The sequence below is a fragment of the Emys orbicularis genome, chromosome 7 (genome assembly GCF_028017835.1).
Source record: "Emys orbicularis isolate rEmyOrb1 chromosome 7, rEmyOrb1.hap1, whole genome shotgun sequence".
NCBI lineage: Eukaryota > Metazoa > Chordata > Testudines > Emydidae > Emys > Emys orbicularis.
Genome location: NC_088689.1, coordinates 99946822 through 99968268, shown reverse-complemented (window position 1 = coordinate 99968268; position 21447 = coordinate 99946822). Strand labels below are relative to the sequence as shown.

At 50.6% G+C, this 21447-nt stretch overlaps 1 protein-coding gene across 1 annotated transcript; it reads left to right on the top strand.

Moving 5' to 3' along the window:
* Window positions 1-11612: 11612 nt before the first annotated feature.
* On the top strand, window positions 11613-15238 carry LOC135881582 (solute carrier family 22 member 12-like). The gene is given in 4 exon segments (XM_065408240.1): window positions 11613-11700; window positions 11703-12013; window positions 14457-14560; window positions 15076-15238. Coding segments are annotated over 4 exon segments (666 nt in total).
* Window positions 15239-21447: the final 6209 nt, after the last annotated feature.

Here is a 21447-nt window from a genome sequence, read left to right as displayed (position 1 = left end):
TTGGTCTCACCAATGCTATACACAGAGGTAAAATCATCCCCTTGCTCTTCCTCACTGCTCCCCTGTTTATACAGCCAAGGAACACAAGAGCCATTTTTGTACCCGCATTGAACTGCGAGCTCATGTTGAGTTGTTTGTCCACCCCTAGCTCCTTTTCAGCGTCTCCACTGCTTTCCCGGACACAGGCCCCCATTCTGTAGGGGTGGCCTTCCTTCCTTGCTGCTAGATGTGTCACCTTGCATTCAGCTGCAGTAAAGTGCAGTTTGTTTGAATAATTACAGGAGTCAGGAGTCCTGCTCTTCCCTTCTCTATTGTTGCTCTTTTGGCCCAAGCATTAGTCCAATATTCAGGGCCTTGCAGGGTTGTTTCCGTTAGCATGAGGAATGGATGATACAAGTCAGGTCAATTATTTGGTGAAACCTTGTTTATTTACAGGGTACCGTTTCCCTGAACACTTAGCAGCAGGCAGTTTCCTTGCTCCTGAATCCCCACATCTGCCCCTACTCCCACCAGCCCCGCAAGCTCTGTGCCCAAAAAGCCCTCCCCTGTCTCTCTGCTTCCTCCTCTGGGTCACACTCAGAACTGCTTCTCCTGGCTTCCTGCCTCCGAAATACACAGCCTAGCCCCCTCCTTTGCAACCAGGGAGAGCCCTATTCATCTGTCGGGGTTAACACTGGCCTAGCCACATGGCTTAGGGTATGTCTACACTACGAAATTAGGTCTTATTTATAAAAGCCGGTTTTATAGAAATCAGTTTTATACAGTCGATTGTGTGTGTCCCCACATAAAATGCTCTAAGTGCATGAAGTCGGCGGACAGTACCGAGGCTAGCGTCGACTTCCGGAGCGTTGCACTGTGGGTAGCTATCCCACAGTTCCCGCAGTCTCCGCCGCCCATTGGAATTCTGGGTTGAGATCCCAATGCCTAATCATGCAAAACATGATTCTGGGTACATGTCGTCAGGCCCCTCCCCCTCCGTCAGAGCAACGGCAGACAATCGATTCGCGCCTTTTTACCTGGGTTACCTGTGCAGACGACATACCACGGCAAGCATGGAGCCCGCTCAGCTCAGCTCACTGTCACCATATGTCATCTGGGTGCCGGCAGACGTGGTACTGCATTGCTACACAGCAGCTGCTAATTGCCTTTTGGCAGTAGATGGTGCAGTATGACTGGTAGCTGTCATCGGCTATCTGGGTGCTGGCAGACGTGGGGCTGCATTGCTACACAGCAGCAGCTCCTTGCCTTTTGGCAGTGGATGGTGTATTACGATTGGTATCCATCGTTGTCGTACTCCTCAGTGAGTTCAATCTTCAGCAGATTCCTCTAAGGAATACTGCACCAAACTTTCCACTCTGGGCATCTGATTCTTGACGATGATGGCTATCAATCGTAGTACATCATTTTCTGCCAAGCACCCAGAAGATGCCAATGGCTATCAGTCATGCTGCACCGTCCGCTGCCAGCTTAAGATGTAAAAAATAGATGGACCAGATTTGTTCTGTATTCATTTGCTTCCCCCTCCCTCCGTGAAATCAACGGCCTGCTAAACCCAGGGTTTTGAGTTCAATCCTTGGGGGGGCCATTCTGTGTGACAGTTGTTTGTGTTTCTCCCTGATGCACAGCCACCTCTGTTGATTTTAATTCCCTGTACCTGTACGCCATGTCATCAGTCGCCCCTCCCTCCCTCCGTCAGTTTCGCGCCTTTTTTCAGACCAGACGCCATAGCACTGGGATCATGGAGCCCGCTCAGATCACCGCGGCAATTATGAGCACTATGAACACCACGCGCATTGTCCTGGAGTATATGCAGAGCCAGGACATGCCAAAGCAAAACCAGGACCAGCCGAGGAGGCGATTGCAGCGCGGTGACGAGAGTGATGAGGAAATTGACATGGACATAGACCTCTCACAAAGTATGGGCCCCAGCAATGTGCAAATCATGGTGTTACTGGGGCAGGTTCATGGCATGGAACGCCGATTCTGGGCCCGGGAAACAAGCACAAACTGGTGGGACCGCATCGTGTTGCAGGTGTGGGACGATTCCCAGTGGCTGCGAAACTTTCGCATGCGTAAGGGCACTTTCATGGAACTTTGTGACTTGCTTTCCCCTGCCCTGAAGCACCAGAATACCAGGATGAGAGCAGCCCTCACAGTTGAGAAGCGAGTGGCAATAGCCCTGTGGAAGCTTGCAACGCCAGACAGCTACCGGTCAGACGGGAATCAATTTGGAGTGGGCAAATCTACTGTGGGGGCTGCTGTGATCCAAGTTGCCAGGGCAATCAAAGACCTGGTGATATCAAGGGTAGTGACTCTGGGAAACGTGCAGGTAATAGTGGATGGCTTTGCTGCAATGGAATTCCCAAACTGTGGTGGGGCGATAGACGGAGCCCATATCCCTATCTTGTCACCGGAGCACCAAGCCACCGAGTACATAAACCGCAAGGGGTACTTTTCAATGCTGCTGCAAGCCCTGGTGGATCACAAGGGACGTTTCACCAACATCAACGTGGGATGGCCGGGAAAGGTACATGATGCTCGCGTCTTCAGGCACTCTGCTCTGTTTCGAAAGCTGGAGGAAGGGACTTTCTTCCCGGACCAGAAACTAACCGTTGGGGATGTTGAAATGCCTATTGTGATCCTTGGGGACCCAGCCTACCCCTTAATGCCATGGCTCATGAAGCCGTACACAGGCAGCCTGGACAGTAGTCAGGACCTGTTCAGCTATAGGCTGAGCAAGTGCCGAATGGTGATGGAATGTGCATTTGGACGTTTAAAAGCGCGCTGGCGCAGCTTACTGACTCAGATAGACCTCAGCGAAACCAATATCCCCATTGTTATTGCTGCTTGCTGTGCGCTCCACAATATCTGTGAGAGTAAGGGGGAGACATTTATGGCGGGGTGGGAGGTTGAGGCAAATCGCCTGGCCGCTGATTACGCGCAGCCAGACACCAGGGCGGTTAGAAGAGTACAGCAGGGCGCGGTGCGCATCAGAGAAGCTTTGAAAACCAGTTTTGTGACTGGCCAGGCTACGGTGTGAAACTTCTGTTTGTTTCTCGTTGATGAACCCTCCGCCACCCCCCACCCCAGTTCACTCTACTTCCCTGTAAACAAACCACCCCACCCTCCCCTCCCCCCTTCGAGCTCCGCTTGCAGAGGCAATAAAGTCATTGTTACTTGTCATTCATGCATTCTTTATTAATTCATCACACAACTAGGGGGATAATTGCCAAGGTAGCCCGGGATGGGTGGGGGAGGAGGGAAGGAAAAGGACACACTGCAGTTTAAAACTTTAAAACTTTAACACTTATTGAAGGCCAGCCTTCCGATGCTCGGGCAATCATCTGGGGTGGAGTGACTGGGTGGCCGGAGGCCCCCCCACCGTGTTCTTGGGCGTCTGGGTGAGGAGGCAATGGGATTTGGAGAGGAGGGCTGTTGGTTACACAGGGGCTGTAGTGGCGGTCTCTGCTCCTGCTGCCTTTCCTGCAGCTCAACCATACGCTGGAGCATATCAGTTTGATGCTCCAGCAGCCGGAGCATCGACTCTTGCCTTCTGTCTGCAAGCTGACGCCACCTATCATCTTCAGCCTGCCACTTGCTCTGTTCATCCCGCGATTCATCCTGCCACCTCTCCTCTCGTTCAAATTGTGCTTTTTTGCACTCTGACATTGACTGCCTCCACGCATTCTGCTGTGCTCTTTCAGCGTGGGAGGACATCTGGAGCTCCGTGAACATATCATCCCAAGTCCGCCGTTTTCTCCTTCTAATCTTCGCTAGCCTCTGCGAAGGAGAAACATTTGCAGCTGGTGGAGGAGAAGGGAGAGGTGGTTAAAAATGACACATTTTAGAGAACAATGGGTACACTCTTTCACGTTAAATTTTGCTGTTCACATTACACAGCACATGTGCTTTCGTTACAAGGTCGCATTTTTCCTCTTATATTGAGGGCCTGCCGGTTTGGTGTGAGAGATCACTCACGCAGTGCCAGGCAACAGAATTCAGCTTGCAGGCAGCCATGGTAAGCCACAGTCTTTTGGCTTTTTTAACCTTCATAACATGTGGGAATGGTTTCAAACAGCAGCGCCCTCATTTCCCATACCAAGGACCCATTGGGTTGGCCATTTAAAATGGGTTTGCAATGTAAAAGGAGGGGCTGCGGTTTCTGGGTTAACATGCAGCACAAACCCAACTACCCCCCCCCCACACACACACCCAATTCTCTGGGATGATCACTTCACCCCTCCCCCTACCGCGTGGCTAACAGCGAGGAACATTTCTGTTCAGCCGAGCAGGAACGAGCACCTCTGAATGTCCCCTTAATAAATTCACCCCATTTCAACCAGGTGACCGTGAATGATATCACTCTCCTGAGGATAACAAAGAGAGATAAGGAATGGATGTTGTCTGCATGCCAGCAAACACCGGGACCATACGCTGCCATGCTTTGTTATGCAATGATTCCAGACTACGTGCTACTGGCCTGGCGTGGTAAAGTGTCCTACCATGGCGGACGGGATAAGGCAGCCCTCCCCAGAAACCTTTTGCAAAGGCTTTGGGGGTACATGAAGGAGAGCTTTCTGGAGATGTCCCTGGAGGATTTCCGCTCCATCCCCATACACGTTAACAGACTTTTCCAGTAGCTGTACTGGCCGCGATTGCCAGGGCAAATTAATCATTCATCATTAAACACGCTTGCTTTTCAACCATGTGTAATATTTACAAAGGTACACTCACCAGAGGTCCCTTGTGTGCCCTCAGGGTCTGGGAGCACGCCTTGGGTGAGTTCGGGGGTTACTGGTTCCAGGTCCAGGGTGATAAACATATCCTGGCTATTGGGGAAACCGGTTTCTCCGCTTCCTTGCTGTGAGCTATCTTAATTGTCTTCATCATCATCATCTTCCGCGTACCCCGAACCCGCTTCCCTGTTGTGTGTTTCTCCATTGACGGAGTCAAAGCACATGGTTGGGGTAGTGGTGGCTGCATCCCCTAGAATGGCATGCAGCTCCGCGTAGAAGCGGCATGTTTGCGGCTCTGCCCCAGACCTTCCGTTTGCCTCTCTGGCTTTGTGGTAGGCTTGCCTTAGCTCCTTAATTTTCACGCGGCACTGCTGTGCGTCCCTGTTATGGCCTCTGTCCTTCATGGCCTTGGAGACCTTTTCTAATATTTTGCCATTTCGTTTACTGCTACGGAGTTCAGCTAGCACTGATTCGTCTCCCCATATGGCGAGCAGATCCCATACCTCCCGTTCTGTCCATGCTGGAGCTCTTTTGCTATCCTGGGACTCCATCATGGTTACCTGTGCTGATGAGCTCTGCGTGGTCACCTGTGCTCTCCACGCTGGGCAAACAGGAAATGAAATTCAAAAGTTTGCGGGGCTTTTCCTGTCTACCTGGTCAGTGCATCTGAGTTGAGAGTGCTGTCCAGAGCGGTCACAATGAAGTACTGTGGGATAGCTCCCGGAGGCCAATAACATCGAAATCCGTCCACACTATCCCAAATCCAACCCGCAAAGGCTGATTTTAGTGCTAATCCCCTCGTCAGAGGTGGAGTAAAGAAACCGGTTTAAAGGGCCCTTTAAGGGTATGTCTACACTACAGGATTAATTCGAATTTATATAATTCGAATTTAGGAAACCGATTTTGTAAATTCGAATGTATTCGGCCACACTAGGCACCATTAATTCGGTGGTTTGCGTCCAAGCTACCATAGTAGCATCGATTTCCAGAGCGTTGCATTGTGGGTAGCTTTTACATAGCTATCCCATAGTTCCCGCAGTCTCCACCCCCCTTGGAATTCTGGGTTGAGACCCCAGTGCATGATGGGGCAAAAAACATTGTCGCAGGTAGTTCTGGGTACAGCCTCCCCCTCCCTCCCTGAAAGCAACGGCAGACAACCATTTCGCGCCTTTTTTCCTGAGTGAACTCTGCAGACTCCATTCTGCATCAAGCATGGATCCCGTTGTGCTCCAGAACGCAGTCTTGAACATTATAAACACCTCGCGCTTTCTCGTGGAGTTTATGCTTACACAGGACCAGAAAAAAGAGGCGAGGAGGAGGAGGAGGCGGCGATTGCAGCGCAGCGACCAGCGTGATGAGGACATGGACACGGACACAGAATTCTCTGAGACCGCGGGCCCCGGTGCTTTGGAGATTATGATGTTAATGGGCCAGGTTATAGGCTTTGAACGCCGATTCTGGGCCCGGGAAACAAGCACAGACTGGTGGGACCGCATAGTGTTGCAGGTGTGGGACGATTCCCAGTGGCTGAGAAACTTTCGCATGCGTAAGGGCACTTTCATGGAACTTTGTGACTTGCTTTCCCCTGCCCTGAAGCGCCAGAATACCAAGATGAGAGCAGCCCTCACAGTTGAGAAGCGAGTGGCGATAGCCCTGTGGAAGCTTGCAATGCCAGACAGCTACCGGTCAGTCGGGAATCAATTTGGAGTGGGCAAATCTACTGTGGGGGCTGCTGTGATGCAAGTAGCCAAAGCAATCACGGAGGTGCTGCTACGAAAGGTAGTGACTCTGGGAAATGTGCAGGTCATAGTGGATGGCTTTGCTGCAATGGGATTCCCTAACTGTGGTGGGGCAATAGATGGAACCCATATTCCTATCTTGGCACCGGAGCACCAGGGTACCCAGTACATAAACCGCAAGGGGTACTTCTCAATGGTGCTGCAAGCACTTGTGGATCACAAGGGACGTTTCACCAACATCCATGTGGGCTGGCCGGGAAGGGTTCATGACGCTCGCGTCTTCAGGAACACCAATCTGTTTAAACGGCTGCAGCAAGGGACTTACTTTCCGGACCAGAAAATAACCGTGGGGGATGTTGAAATGCCAATTGTTATTCTTGGGGACCCAGCCTACCCCTTAATGCCATGGCTCATGAAGCCATACACAGGCAGCCTGGACAGGAGTCAGGAGTTGTTCAACTACAGGCTGAGCAAGTGCAGAATGGTGGTAGAATGTGCATTTGGCCGTTTAAAAGGTCGCTGGCGATCCTTATTGACTCGCTCAGACCTCAGCCAAACCAATATCCCCATTGTTATTACTGCTTGCTGTGTGCTTCACAATCTCTGTGAGAGCAAGGGGGAGACCTTTATGGCAGGGTGGGAGGCTGAGGCAAATCGCCTGGCTGCTGATTACTCGCAGCCAGACACCAGGGCGATTAGAAGAGCACACGATGAAGCGCTGCGCATTAGGGAAGCTTTGAAAACCAGTTTCATGACTGGCCAGGCTACAGTGTGAAATTTATGTTTGTTTATCCTTCCTGAAAACCCGCCCCCTTTATTGACTCATTCTCTGTAAGGAACCCACCCTCCCCCTTCCCCCAGCTTGCTTTCAAAGGAAATAAAGTCACCATTGTTTAAAAATCATTTATTCTTTATGAATTGATTATAAAAAGAGGGAGAGAACCTGAGTGGGGTTTGGGAGGAGGATCAGCGGGAAGGAAAAGCCCAGTAAAAAAAGGTTAAGAAAATGGCAGCCTTTTGCTTGGGCTGTCCACTGGGGTGGAATGGGAGGGTGTACGGAGCCTCCCCCCCCCCGTGTTCTTACACATCTGGGTGTGGAGGCTATGGAAAATGGTGAGGAGGTAGGGGGGTTATACAGGGGCTGTAGCGGCACAGAACCTGAGTGGGGTTTGGGAGGAGGATCTGCGGGAAGGAAAAGCCCAGTAAAAAAAGGTTAAAAAAATGGCAGCCTTTTGCTTGGGCTGTCCACTGGGGTGGAATGGGAGGGTGTACGGAGCCTCCCCCCCCGTGTTCTTACACGTCTGGGTGTGGAGGCTATGGAACATGGTGAGGAGGTAGGGGGGTTATACAGGGGCTGTAGCGGCACTCGGTTCTCCAGCAGCCGTTCCTGAAGCTCCACCAGACGCCGGAGCATGTCTGTTTGCTCACGCAGCAGCCCCAGCGTTGCTTCCCGACTCCTCTGATCTTCCTGCCGCCACCTCTCATCTCGAGCGTCTCTCCTCTCCTCACGTTGGTCCCTCCTGTCCTCACGTTGGTCCCTCATGTCCTCACGTTGGTCCCTCCTGTCCTCACGGTCACTGGCTTCTTTCCTATACTTGCAAACCGTCTCCTTCCACTCATTCAGATGAGCTCTTTCATTCCTGGTGGATTGCATGATTTCGGAAAACATCTCTTCTCTCGTTTTTTTTTTACGACGCCTTATCTGGGATAGCCTTCGGGAAGGAGGAGGGAGGCTTGAAACATTTGCACCTGCTGGAGGGAGTGAAAAAAGGAGAGAATTTTTTTAAAAGATACATTTTTCAGAACAATGCTTATACTCTTTCACGGTGTATACTATTCACATTACATAGCACATGTGATTTCTGTGCAAGGTCGCATTTTGCCTCTTAATATTGAGTGCCTGTGGCTTTGCTGCTAGAGATCACAGACGCAGGTCGGGGAAACAGAATTCACCTTGCATGCTGCCATGGTAAGCCACTGTCTTTAGGCTTCTGCGCCCTGCTTTCCCACATACCAAGCAAAGCCCGTTGTGCTGCAGTTTTCCTGTTAGCTTGTTTTCTGCTGCTGAAGGTTAACACCCCCCCCCCATCCAATTCTCTGGGATGAGTGCTTTATCCCTCCCCCCACCGCCTGGCTGGTATCAGGGAAGATCCCTGCAGGAACCAAACTAACACCCCCCCCCCACCCGCCATGAATTCTCTGGGATGAGTGCTTTATCCCTCCCCCCACCGCGTGGCTGGTATCAGGGAAGATCCCTGCAGGAACCAAACTAACACCCCCCCCCCACCCGCCATGAATTCTCTGGGATGAGTGCTTTATCCCTCCCCCCACCGCGTGGCTGGTATCAGGGAAGATCCCTGCAGGAACCAAACTAACACCCCCCCCCCCCCACCCGCCATGAATTCTCTGGGATGAGTGCTTTATCCCTCCCCCCACCGCCTGGCTGGTATCAGGGAAGATCCCTGCTAGCAAAACGCGAAAAGCTCTGGGCCAATCCTCCCCCCCCCCTTGCACTTGGCTAAATGCAGGGAAGGATTTCTTTTCAGCCACAGGCAAACAGCCCAGTAGGAACGGCCACCTCAGTCCCCTTAATTAAATTCCCTTATTTCAACCAGGTTACCCTAAGCGATATCACTCTCCTGAGGATTACACAGCAAGATAAAGAACGGATGTTGCTTGAATGCCAGCAAACACCGGGACCATACGCTGCCAGGCTCTGTCAGGCAATGATACCAGATTACTTGCTACTAGCATGGCGTGGTCAAGTGTCCTACCATGGAGGACGGAATAAGGCTGCACTGCCCAGAAACCTTGTGGCAAGGCTTTTGGAGTACCTCCAGGAGAGCTTCATGGAGATGTCCCTGGAGGATTTCCGCTCCATCCCCAGACATGTTAACAGACTTTTCCAGTAGCTGTACTGGCTGCGAATGCATCCCAAGTGCTCAGGGCAAATTAATCATTAAAAATGCTTGCTTTTAAACCATGTTTTATATTTTAAAAGGTAAACTCACCTGAGGTCCCTTCCATGGGGTCATGGTCTTGGGTGCTGGCTTGGGAGGCTTGGGAGGGTACTTCAGTCAGGGTGAGAAACAGTTCCTGGCTGTTGGGGAGAACGGAGAGCTGGGTGCTCTCTGCCAGCTCGTCCTCCTCCTCCTCCTCTTCCCCTTCCGCGGAATCATCAGGTGTCCCTGATGAGATTATCCCCAGCTCGGAATCCACAGTCAGAGGTGGGGTAGTGGTGGCGGCCCCCCCTAGAAATGCATTTAGCTCAGCGTAGAAGCGGCATGTCCGCGGCTCTGACCCGGAGCGACCGTTTGCCTCCTTTGCTTTTTGATAGGCTTGTCTGAGCTCCTTGACTTTCACGCGGCACTGATCTGTGTCCCTATTGTGGCCTCTCTCCATCATGCCCTTGGAAATTTTTTCATAAGTTTTGGCATTTCGTCTTTTCGAACGCAGTTCAGCTAGCACTGAATCCTCTCCCCATATAGAGATCAAATCCAGTACCTCCTGTACGGTCCATGCTGGTGCTCTTTTTCGATTATCAGCCTGCATGGTTACCTGTGCTGATGAGCTCTCTGTGGTCACCTGTGCTCTCCACGCTGTGCAAACAGGAAATGAAATTCAAATGTTCCCGGGGCTTTTCCTGTCCACCTGGCCAGTGCATGCGAGTTCAGATTGCTGGCCAGAGCGGTCACAATGGTGCACTGTGGGATAGCTCCTGGAGGCCAATAACATCGAATTGCGGCCACACTAACGCTAATTCGAATTGACAAATTCGATTTTGGCGCTACTCCGCTCGTCGGGGTGGAGTACAGAAATCGAATTAAAGGGCCCTTTAATTCGAATTAAATGGCTTCGTTGTGTGGACGGTTCCAGAGTTAATTCGAATTAAAGCCACTAAATCCGAATTAAAGGTGTAGTGTAGACCAGGCCTAAGTCGAAAGAAAGGGCTTCATCGTGTGGACGTGTCCAGGCTTAATTCGATTTAACGCTGCTAAAGTCGACCTAAACTCGTAGTGTAGACCAGGCCTTAGTGTCTTGGGTGGAAGTCCCATTGCCTGCAGCTGTTTTTACCATATAAAGGGGCTTGATTGTGCCTTGTTTTGAGCCTGAAAGACTGTTTAAATTATCCTCCACTGAGCATCTGAGATAACCCATTGCTGAGATGAATGGGGGCTGTTCAAACCTCTCCAAACTATGGTGCCAGGCTCTCTGCCAACTCATCTCTGCAATGGTTACCTGTGGCCCATAAACTTGAGGTAGGGTGGAACTTTCAAATGCCTCTTGTGGCACTGAATTCCAGTCTAATTACGTCTTGTGTGGAAGAGGTATTTCCTCTCCTAGAGACTAAAAGGTAAGAGGACCTGGGTGCTTCATTAAAGTGCTTTCGAAAATCTCCCAAGAGCAAATAGTCCAGCTTTACATCAGCAGTAACTGATACAGAATCCAGCCCAGATTCCAGTCCATGCTACACCCATCCTATAACACTAATATACTAACCAAGGTCATCATTCTTGTCCCCTATGCTCTGCAGACCTGTTCCTTTGCCTGCACTGCCCTTTGCGCCAAATCATGTCAAACATTTTCCTATCTGACTTAATCCACCAAATAAGCAAAGTAAAACTTTAACTGGCTGAGCACATCAAGCCTTTATATACCAATGAGTCCGTTTGAAAGAAGGTAAAACCTGGGGATTAGCAGGGACTCAATCTTGGCAGAAAATCCATCTAGCATTCCTGGAACGGGTGTCTTTCCACTGACTTGGGACTCAACTGTTTGTCACTGAAAACTGGGACCAGTTAACCTGGGATTTCTACAGCAACAGGAAAAACAACAGATACTTAATGCAGGTGGCAACCTGCAAAGTTATTAAGCCAACTTGCCACCTTCTGCAATTTTAACCTGTGGTATTAAGGGACTATTTGCTGGGAAGCACATACCTTGCAAGATGTTCAGCATAAGCATCCCAAGTGGCCATACTTCCATTTTATGGTGTGAATCAGCACCACTGAGCAGTTATTTTTTGGCCAAACCACTGAGATATTTTGCTAACACAGGGGAAGAGTGTATTCTTCTCATCCATCATTGGTCTTTTTTTTTTTTTTTTTTTTTATCTACACAGCGCCACCCGAGAGCCATGAGTTTTCCAGAACTTCTGGACCGCATTGGTGGCATGGGACGCTTCCAACTCATGCATGTGGCATTCCTGGCCATCCCGCTCTTAATGCCTCCAGCCATAACCTCCTGCAGAACTTCACTGCTGGGATCCCAGAGCATCACTGTCAAGTGCGCATCATGGCCAACTACACCCATCATGCCAATCTCACAGCCAGCCTACCTGCTGAAGATCTGCTCCAGGTTTCCATTCCCATGGACAGGAGCCAGAAGCCGGAGAAGTGCCAGCCGTTTGTCACCACCCAGTGGCAGCTCCTAAACCCAAATGCCACAAGCACCAACACCATAGAGCTGGATATTGAGCCGTGTGTAGACGGGTGGACCTATGATAAGAGCCTGTTCACTGACACCATTATAACTGAGGTGAGAGAAACCTGACTCTCTATAGTCCAGGCAGTGCTATCATAGGGAGGCAGTGTGGCTCAGTGCCCAGGGTACTGGGCTGAGAGAGGAGGAGACCCAGGTTTTATTCCTTGATCTGCTGTGGGCAAATCACTTCCTCTCTGTTTCCTCTCCCGTCCTTTGTCTATTTAGAATGTAAGCTCTTTGGGACTGTCTCTAACTATGTGGGTATAGCACACTGGGGCCCTGATCTCAGTCGAGGTCTGTGCAGCGCCTGACATGATGGGGCCATGATCTCAGTCAGGGTCTGTGCAGCTCCTGGCACACTGGGGCCCTGATCTCAGTTGGGGTCTGGGCAGCACCTGGCACAATGGGGAACTATATGTGCTATGCTAATACAACACAATAGCTTGTAGACTGTTACGTTGCACTAGGCTCTATATACACACACAGTGAGAGACAGTCCCTCCACCAAATCTCTTACTGTTGTGATCTGGCAGACTGTTTTCCCCCCTTGGCACAGGTATAACTGACCACACAAGGTAGTAGGGTTGCCACCTCCTGTGACGTTGCACTCTATATGATTTTATGAAAATATGGTAATGTAACTGGAATATGCTTCATGCAAAGGTCTCTTGTAAGGTTTCATTACAAAGCTTATAATCTGCTGAGTGTGATCATCCTATTTGTATAAATGTACCACTCTTGTATCTGAAACTAGAAATATGAAATATAACTCTGAGGGCCTATTGTAATTATGCAAAGTGTGGGCCATTAATGGTGGTTTGGAATCTTGATGACTCCCATTAACCAGGACAATTGACTGTAGATGGCTCTGTTTTACCTGTAGGTCTTCCTGTATATGTGTGTGCTGGCAAGTGGGTAATGAAGTCTTACAGTGACATGTGATCATGTCACCTGAACTGGAATCCATCTTTAACCTGGTATCTTTCCATTGAGAAGGAGGGGGTGGGAACCCAGAGAGGGTCAAAGGATTCCCGCCTTATGCAAAAGATATATAAATGAGTGGAACAGAACAAAGGGGGCTGCCATCATGAGGAATCCCCTAGCTACCACCTGAGCTGGGACAAGGGCTGTATCAGGGGAAAGGATTGTGCCCAGACTAGGAGGCATCCAGTCTGTGAAAGAAACTTATGAAAACATCTCTGAGGGTGAAATTTTATCTGTACTTAGTAGTATTACTGTATTAGTCTTAGATTTGCATGTTTTATTTTATTTTACTTGGTAATTCACTTTGTTCTGTCTGTTACTACTTGGAACCACTTAAATCCTACTTTCTGTATTTAATAAAATCACTTTTTACTTATTAATTAACTCAGACTATGTATTAATACCGGGGGGAGGGGGGCAAACAGCTGTGCTTCTCTCTATCAGTGTTATAGAGGGTGAACAATTTATGAGTTTACCCTGTATAAGATTTATACAGGGTAAAATGGATTTATTTGGGTTTAGACCCCATTGGGAGTTGGGGATCTGAGTGTTAAAGACAAGAACACTTCTGTTAGCTGCTTGCAGCTGTGGGGCAAGTAATTTAGACCCTGGGTCTGTGTTGGAGCAGACGGGCGTGTCTGGCTCAGCAAGACAGGGTGCTGGGGTCCCGAGCTGGCAGAGAAAGCAGGGGCAGTAGTAGTCTTGGCACATCAGTTGGCAGCTCCCAAGGGGGGTTCTGTGATTCAACCCGTCAAACCTCTGAGGTACAAAAAAATGGGACATCTAAGATGATCCTGAGCCCATAAAACCGGCAGGGTGCACTGAGTACCCTGACAGATTTCCCAGGGCAGCTACCTCAAAAAACGGATGACCCTGGGAAAACCTGGATGGGTGGCAACTCTACAAGGTACAGGGCAAGGGGAACCACACCCACTGTTTGTACTGTAACAGGTTTGCTGACTGACCAGTATAGCTCTCCCCATCGCCCCATACACACACTTGACTCTATGGGTTCTCTGTACACCAATTTTACTCGTGGGTGTCCACTTCAGAGCCTGATTTTTGGAGCTCAGATTTTCAGTGTGGGGGGTGCGAATAGCCCCTTGATAACCCAGCCCTGTGGGAAGGCCAGTAAAAAAGGCTCCACTCCCATCTCCCCGGCATAGGGGGTGTGGCCTGATTGCACTGAGCTCTGCTTCCCTGGGGCATCAGGAGGAAGAGTGGAAGTCAGAGCAGCTCCGAGGCCACTCTACACATACCCCAGGGGTTAAGTAGGGTCCAGAAAGGGGGAGCACAAGTGTGGGTTAAAGCCACCTCTTCCCATCTCTGTGTCTGCCTGGAGCAAAATATCGAGACCCGGGGATCAAAGTACCCTCTCTACAGACCAGGCTACAGCGTGTCCAACCTCCCCTCCCCGCCACCCATAGGCACTTCCAAAAAGTTCCAGCTCGGGCAATGTGTGCCCTGAAATCTTCCTGCTCTCACTGGTCTCTGTTTTCTTCCCCCCATGCAGTGGGATTTGATGTGTGAGTCCAGGACACTCCGGCAAATGGCGCAGTCGCTCTACATGGCTGGTGTGCTGGTGGGGTCAGCTGTGTTTGGACGCCTTGCGGACAGGTGAGATGATGAGGCTGCGACTCCGAGCTCCACATGCTTTCATGTTGCTAGTGTGAGCTGGAGCCACACCAACCTCAGCTCCAAAAACATGTCACAATGGTTATGTACCTACTGCCTGCAGTTCAGGACTGTGTAGTGGCCCTGGGGAGGGATTGCTGGGAATGCTGCAGGTCACAACTGATACGAATTGGCAGAGGGAACAGGGTTAAGGTTAAGGGGCATCACAGAGCTGGGGGAGGGGAGGCCAGGGCTAGAACAGCAGGAGGGCTGCAGTTCGGGCTTGAGGGGCATTGGCAGAAGTGTACTGGGATAATGTCATGCATTCAAATTAATTCCTAACCCTGAATTTTGGTTCAAGTACTCTCCATTGCAAACAGTGCTTAAAGGCAGCTGAGATCACCAAAGTAGGAGTAATGGGTGCCATATGGTGCAATCATACCAGCCTCCAAATTCCCTGCCCTGGGCCAGCTTCCTGATCTCCCCACCCCCCATTAACTCTGTTCTCTGTGCTGCAGGTTTGGCCGGAAAGCCCTCCTTATCTGGTGCTACCTGCAAATGGCGGTAACAGGCATCTGTGCTGCTTTCTTCCCCAACTTCACCACGTACTGCGTCTTCCACTTCCTCACCGGCCTGGCCATTTCTGGCATCTCGGTCAATTCTGTCTCGCTGTGTAAGTAGGCGCTTCAGGTCTGAATGATCCCAGCAGACTAAGGAGCAGAGGCAAGTTACTCTCCAGCCAATCTTATAAAGGTGCCTCTGATAGCACCGGACACCTGGTGTCTGCTCCTGGGAGAACCAGGACAGAACAAAATTCACCCTGTGTAGTGGGCCCAGCACAAGCGTATGCGCCACTTTTGTTGGGTCAGTTGAAACATTTTGTTTATCTTTCAACCATATTGTATTTTCCATACATTTTTTACTATACTTAGCTCAAATTTCTAAACAAAAAGTCATTTTATACTGAAAAACTGAAATTTGTCATCTCCAATTTTTCATCTTCAAATCTTTTTTCTTAAAATGTTTTAGAGTCAAGATATTTGTCAAAAATGACACTTTCCTGCAGAACATTTCCTGCAAAAACCTTTTGCTAAAATTTTTCAGACCAACGCTAATTACAACCCTCCCTTTGGTCTGTCTTGTCTATTTAGGGTATGTCTACACTACGACATTAGATCGAATTAATAGAAGCCGGTTTTATAGAAATCGGTTGTATACAGCCGATTGTGTGTGTCCCCACATAAAATGCTCTAAGTGCATTACGTCGGCGGACCGCGTCCACAGTACCGAGGCTAGCGTCGACTTCCGGCGCATTGCACTATGGGTAGCTATCCCACAGTTCCCGCAGTCTCCGGCGCCCATTGGAATTATGGGTTGAGATCGCAATGCCCGAATGATGCAAAACAGTGCCGCGGGGGGTTCTGGGTACATTGCGTCAGGCCCCTCCCCCTCCGTCACAGCAACGGCAGACAATAGATTCGCGCCTTTTTACCTGGGTTACCTGTGCAGACAACATACCACGGCAAGCATGGAGCCCGCTCAGCTCAGCTCACCGTCACCATATGTCATCTGGGTGCCGGCAGACGTGGGACTGCATTGCTACACAGCAGCAGCAGCTAACTGCCTTTTGGCGGTAGACGGTGCAGCATGACTGGTAGCCTTCATCGGCGATCTGGGTGCTGGTAGCTGTGGGGCTGGCAGCCGTAGGGCTGCATTGCACCAGCCCCTTACCTTTTGCCTTTTGGCAGTAGATGGTTTATTACGACTGGTAACCGTCCTCGTCGTACAGCAGTGGCTATCAATCATTGGCACCTGGGCAGACATGCTCTGTCCTATCGAACTGTCTTGACAATGATGGCTATCAGTCATAGTATACTATTTTCTGCCAAGCGCCCAGTATTTTCTGCTAAGCACCCAGAAGAGGCCGAGGGCGATCTGGGTGCTGGCAGACATGGGGCTGGCAGACGTGGGGCTACATTGCTACACAGCAGCAACCCCTTGCCTTTTGGCAGTAGATAGTATATTATGACTGGTATCCGTCATCATCATACTGCCAAGCGCCCAGTATTTGCTGCCAAGCACCCAGAAAATGCCGAGGGCTATCAGTCATGCTGCACCGTCGTCTTAAGATGTAAAAAATAGATTTGTTCTGTATTCATTTCCTTCCCCCCTCCCTCCGTCAAATAAACGGCCCGCTAAACCCAGGCTTAGGAGTTCAATCTCGGGGGTGGGGGGGATTCTGTGTGACAGTTGTTTGTATTTCTCCCTGATGCACAGCCACCTTTCTTGATTTTAATTCCCTGTACCTGTACGCCATGTCGTCACTCGCCCCTCCCTCCCTCCTTCCCCTGGTCCTTCAGATACTAGTTTCGCGCCTTTTTTCAGACCAGACGCCATAGCTAGCACTGGGATCATGGAGCCCGCTCAGATCACCGCGGCAATTATGAGCACTATGAACACCACGCGCATTGTCCTGGAGTATATGCAGAGCCAGGACATGCCAAAGCAAAACCAGGACCAGCCGAGGAGGAGGCGATTGCAGCGCGGCGACGAGAGTGATGAGGAAATGGACATGGACCTAGACCAAGTCACAGGCCCCAGCAATGTGGAAATCATGGTGTTCCTGGGGCAGGTTGATGCCGTGGAATGCTGATTCTGGGCCCGGGAAACAAGCACAGACTGGTGGGACCGCATCGTGCTGCAGGTGTGGGACGATTCCCAGTGACTGCGAAACTTTCGCATGCGTAAGGGCACGTTCATGGAACTTTGTGACTTGCTTTCCCCTGCCCTGAAGCACCAGAATACCAGGATGAGAGCAGCCCTCACAGTTGAGAAGCGAGTGGCGATAGCCCTGTGGAAGCTTGCAACGCCAGACAGCTACCGGTCAGTCGGGAATCAATTTGGAGTGGGCAAATCTACTGTGGGGGCTGCTGTGATCCAAGTTGCCAGGGCAATGAGAGACCTGGTGATATCAAGGGTAGTGACTCTGGGAAACGTGCAGGACATAGTGGATGGCTTTGCTGCAATGGGATTCCCAAACTGTGGTGGGGCGATAGATGGAACCCATATACCTATCTTGGCACCGAAGCACCAAGCCACCGAGTACATAAACCGCAAGGGGTACTTTTCAATGCTGCTGCAAGCCCTGGTGGATCACAAGGGACGTTTCACCGACATCAACGTGGGCTGGCCGGGAAGGGTACATGATGCTCGCGTCTTCAGGCACTCTGTTCTGTTTCGAAAGCTGGAGGAAGGGACTTTCTTCCCGGACCAGAAACTAACCGTTGGGGATGTTGAAATGCCTATCGTGATCCTTGGGGACCCAGCCTACCCCTTAATGCCATGGCTCATGAAGCCGTACACAGGCAGCCTGGACAGGAGTCAGGACCTGTTCAACTACAGGCTGAGCAAGTGCCGAATGGTGGTGGAATGTGCATTTGGGCGTTTAAAAGCGCGCTGGCGCAGCTTACTGACTCGCTCAGACCTTAGCGAAAAGAATATCCCCATTGTTATTGCTGCTTGCTGTGCGCTCCACAATATCTGTGAGAGTAAGGGGGAGACATTTATGGCGGGGTGGGAGGTAGAGGCAAATCGCCTGGCCGCTGATTACGCGCAGCCAGACACCAGGTCGGTTAGAGGAGCACAGCAGGGCGCGGTGCACATCAGAGAAGCTTTGAAAACTAGTTTTGTGACTGGCCAGGCTACGGTGTGAAACTTCTGTTTGTTTCTCCTTGATGAAATCTCCAGCCCCCCCACCCACCCGGTTAACTCTACTTCCCTGTAAACCAACCACCCCACCTTCCCCTACCCTCCCCCCTTCAAGCACCACTTGCAGAGGCAATAAAGTCATTGTTACTTCACATTCATGCATTCTTTATTAATTCATCACACAACTAGGGGGATAATTGCCAAGGTAGCCCGGGATGGGTGGGGGAGGAGGGAAGGAAAAGGACACACTGCAGTTTAAAACTTTAAAACTTTAACACTTATTGAAGGCCAGCCTTCCGATGCTCGGGCAATCATCTGGGGTGGAGTGACTGGGTGGCCGGAGGCCCCCCCACCGTGTTCTTGGGCGTCTGGGTGAGGAGGCAATGGGATTTGGAGAGGAGGGCTGTTGGTTACACAGGGGCTGTAGTGGCGGTCTCTGCTCCTGCTGCCTTTCCTGCAGCTCAACCATACGCTGGAGCATATCAGTTTGATGCTCCAGCAGCCGGAGCATCGACTCTTGCCTTCTGTCTGCAAGCTGACGCCACCTATCATCTTCAGCCTGCCACTTGCTCTGTTCATCCCGCGATTCATCCTGCCACCTCTCCTCTCGTTCAAATTGTGCTTTTTTGCACTCTGACATTGACTGCCTCCACGCATTCTGCTGTGCTCTTTCAGCGTGGGAGGACATCTGGAGCTCCGTGAACATATCATCCCAAGTCCGCCGTTTTCTCCTTCTAATCTTCGCTAGCCTCTGCGAAGGAGAAACATTTGCAGCTGGTGGAGGAGAAGGGAGAGGTGGTTAAAAACGACACATTTTAGAGAACAATGGGTACACTCTTTCACGTTAAATTTTGCTGTTCACATTACACAGCACATGTGCTTTCGTTACAAGGTCGCATTTTTCCTCTTATATTGAGGGCCTGCCGGTTTGGTGTGAGAGATCACTCACGCAGTGCCAGGCAACAGAATTCAGCTTGCAGGCAGCCATGGTAAGCCACAGTCTTTTGGCTTTTTTAACCTTCATAACATGTGGGAATGGTTTCAAACAGCAGCGCCCTCATTTCCCATACCAAGGACCCATTGGGTTGGCCATTTAAAATGGGTTTGCAATGTAAAAGGAGGGGCTGCGGTTTCTGGGTTAACATGCAGCACAAACCCAACTACCCCCCCCCCCACACACACATCCAATTCTCTGGGATGATCACTTCACCCCTCCCCCCACCGCGTGGCTAACAGCGAGGAACATTTCTGTTCAGCCGAGCAGGAACGAGCACCTCTGAATGTCCCCTTAATAAATTCACCCCATTTCAACCAGGTGACCGTGAATGATATCACTCTCCTGAGGATAACAAAGAGAGATAAGGAATGGATGTTGTCTGCATGCCAGCAAACACCGGGACCATACGCTGCCATGCTTTGTTATGCAATGATTCCAGACTACGTGCTACTGGCCTGGCGTGGTAAAGTGTCCTACCATGGCGGACGGGATAAGGCAGCCCTCCCCAGAAACCTTTTGCAAAGGCTTTGGGGGTACATGAAGGAGAGCTTTCTGGAGATGTCCCTGGAGGATTTCCGCTCCATCCCCATACACGTTAACAGACTTTTCCAGTAGCTGTACTGGCCGCGATTGCCAGGGCAAATTAATCATTCATCATTAAACACGCTTGCTTTTCAACCATGTGTAATATTTACAAAGGTACACTCACCAGAGGTCCCTTGTGTGCCCTCAGGGTCTGGGAGCACGCCTTGGGTGAGTTCGGGGGTTACTGGTTCCAGGTCCAGGGTGATAAACATATCCTGGCTATTGGGGAAACCGGTTTCTCCGCTTCCTTGCTGTGAGCTATCTTCATTGTCTTCATCATCATCATCTTCCGCGTACCCCGAACCCGCTTCCCTGTTGTGTGTTTCTCCATTGACGGAGTCAAAGCACATGGTTGGGGTAGTGGTGGCTGCATCCCCTAGAATGGCATGCAGCTCCGCGTAGAAGCGGCATGTTTGCGGCTCTGCCCCAGACCTTCCGTTTGCCTCTCTGGCTTTGTGGTAGGCTTGCCTTAGCTCCTTAATTTTCACGCGGCACTGCTGTGCGTCCCTGTTATGGCCTCTGTCCTTCATGGCCTTGGAGACCTTTTCTAATATTTTGCCATTTCGTTTACTGCTACGGAGTTCAGCTAGCACTGATTCGTCTCCCCATATGGCGAGCAGATCCCATACCTCCCGTTCTGTCCATGCTGGAGTTCTTTTGCTATCCTGGGACTCCATCATGGTTACCTGTGCTGATGAGCTCTGCGTGGTCACCTGTGCTCTCCACGCTGGGCAAACAGGAAATGAAATTCAAAAGTTTGCGGGGCTTTTCCTGTCTACCTGGTCAGTGCATCTGAGTTGAGAGTGCTGTCCAGAGCGGTCACAATGAAGTACTGTGGGATAGCTCCCGGAGGCCAATAACATCGAAATCCGTCCACACTATCCCAAATCCAACCCGCAAAGGCTGATTTTAGTGCTAATCCCCTCGTCAGAGGTGGAGTAAAGAAACCGGTTTAAAGGGCCCTTTAAGGGTATGTCTACACTACAGGATTAATTCGAATTTATATAATTCGAATTTAGGAAACCGATTTTGTAAATTCGAATGTATTCGGCCACACTAGGCACCATTAATTCGGTGGTTTGCGTCCAAGCTACCATAGTAGCATCGATTTCCAGAGCGTTGCATTGTGGGTAGCTTTTACATAGCTATCCCATAGTTCCCGCAGTCTCCACCCCCCTTGGAATTCTGGGTTGAGACCCCAGTGCATGATGGGGCAAAAAACATTGTCGCAGGTAGTTCTGGGTACAGCCTCCCCCTCCCTCCCTGAAAGCAACGGCAGACAACCATTTCGCGCCTTTTTTCCTGAGTGAACTCTGCAGACTCCATTCTGCATCAAGCATGGATCCCGTTGTGCTCCAGAACGCAGTCTTGAACATTATAAACACCTCGCGCTTTCTCGTGGAGTTTATGCTTACACAGGACCAGAAAAAAGAGGCGAGGAGGAGGAGGAGGCGGCGATTGCAGCGCAGCGACCAGCGTGATGAGGACATGGACACGGACACAGAATTCTCTGAGACCGCGGGCCCCGGTGCTTTGGAGATTATGATGTTAATGGGCCAGGTTATAGGCTTTGAACGCCGATTCTGGGCCCGGGAAACAA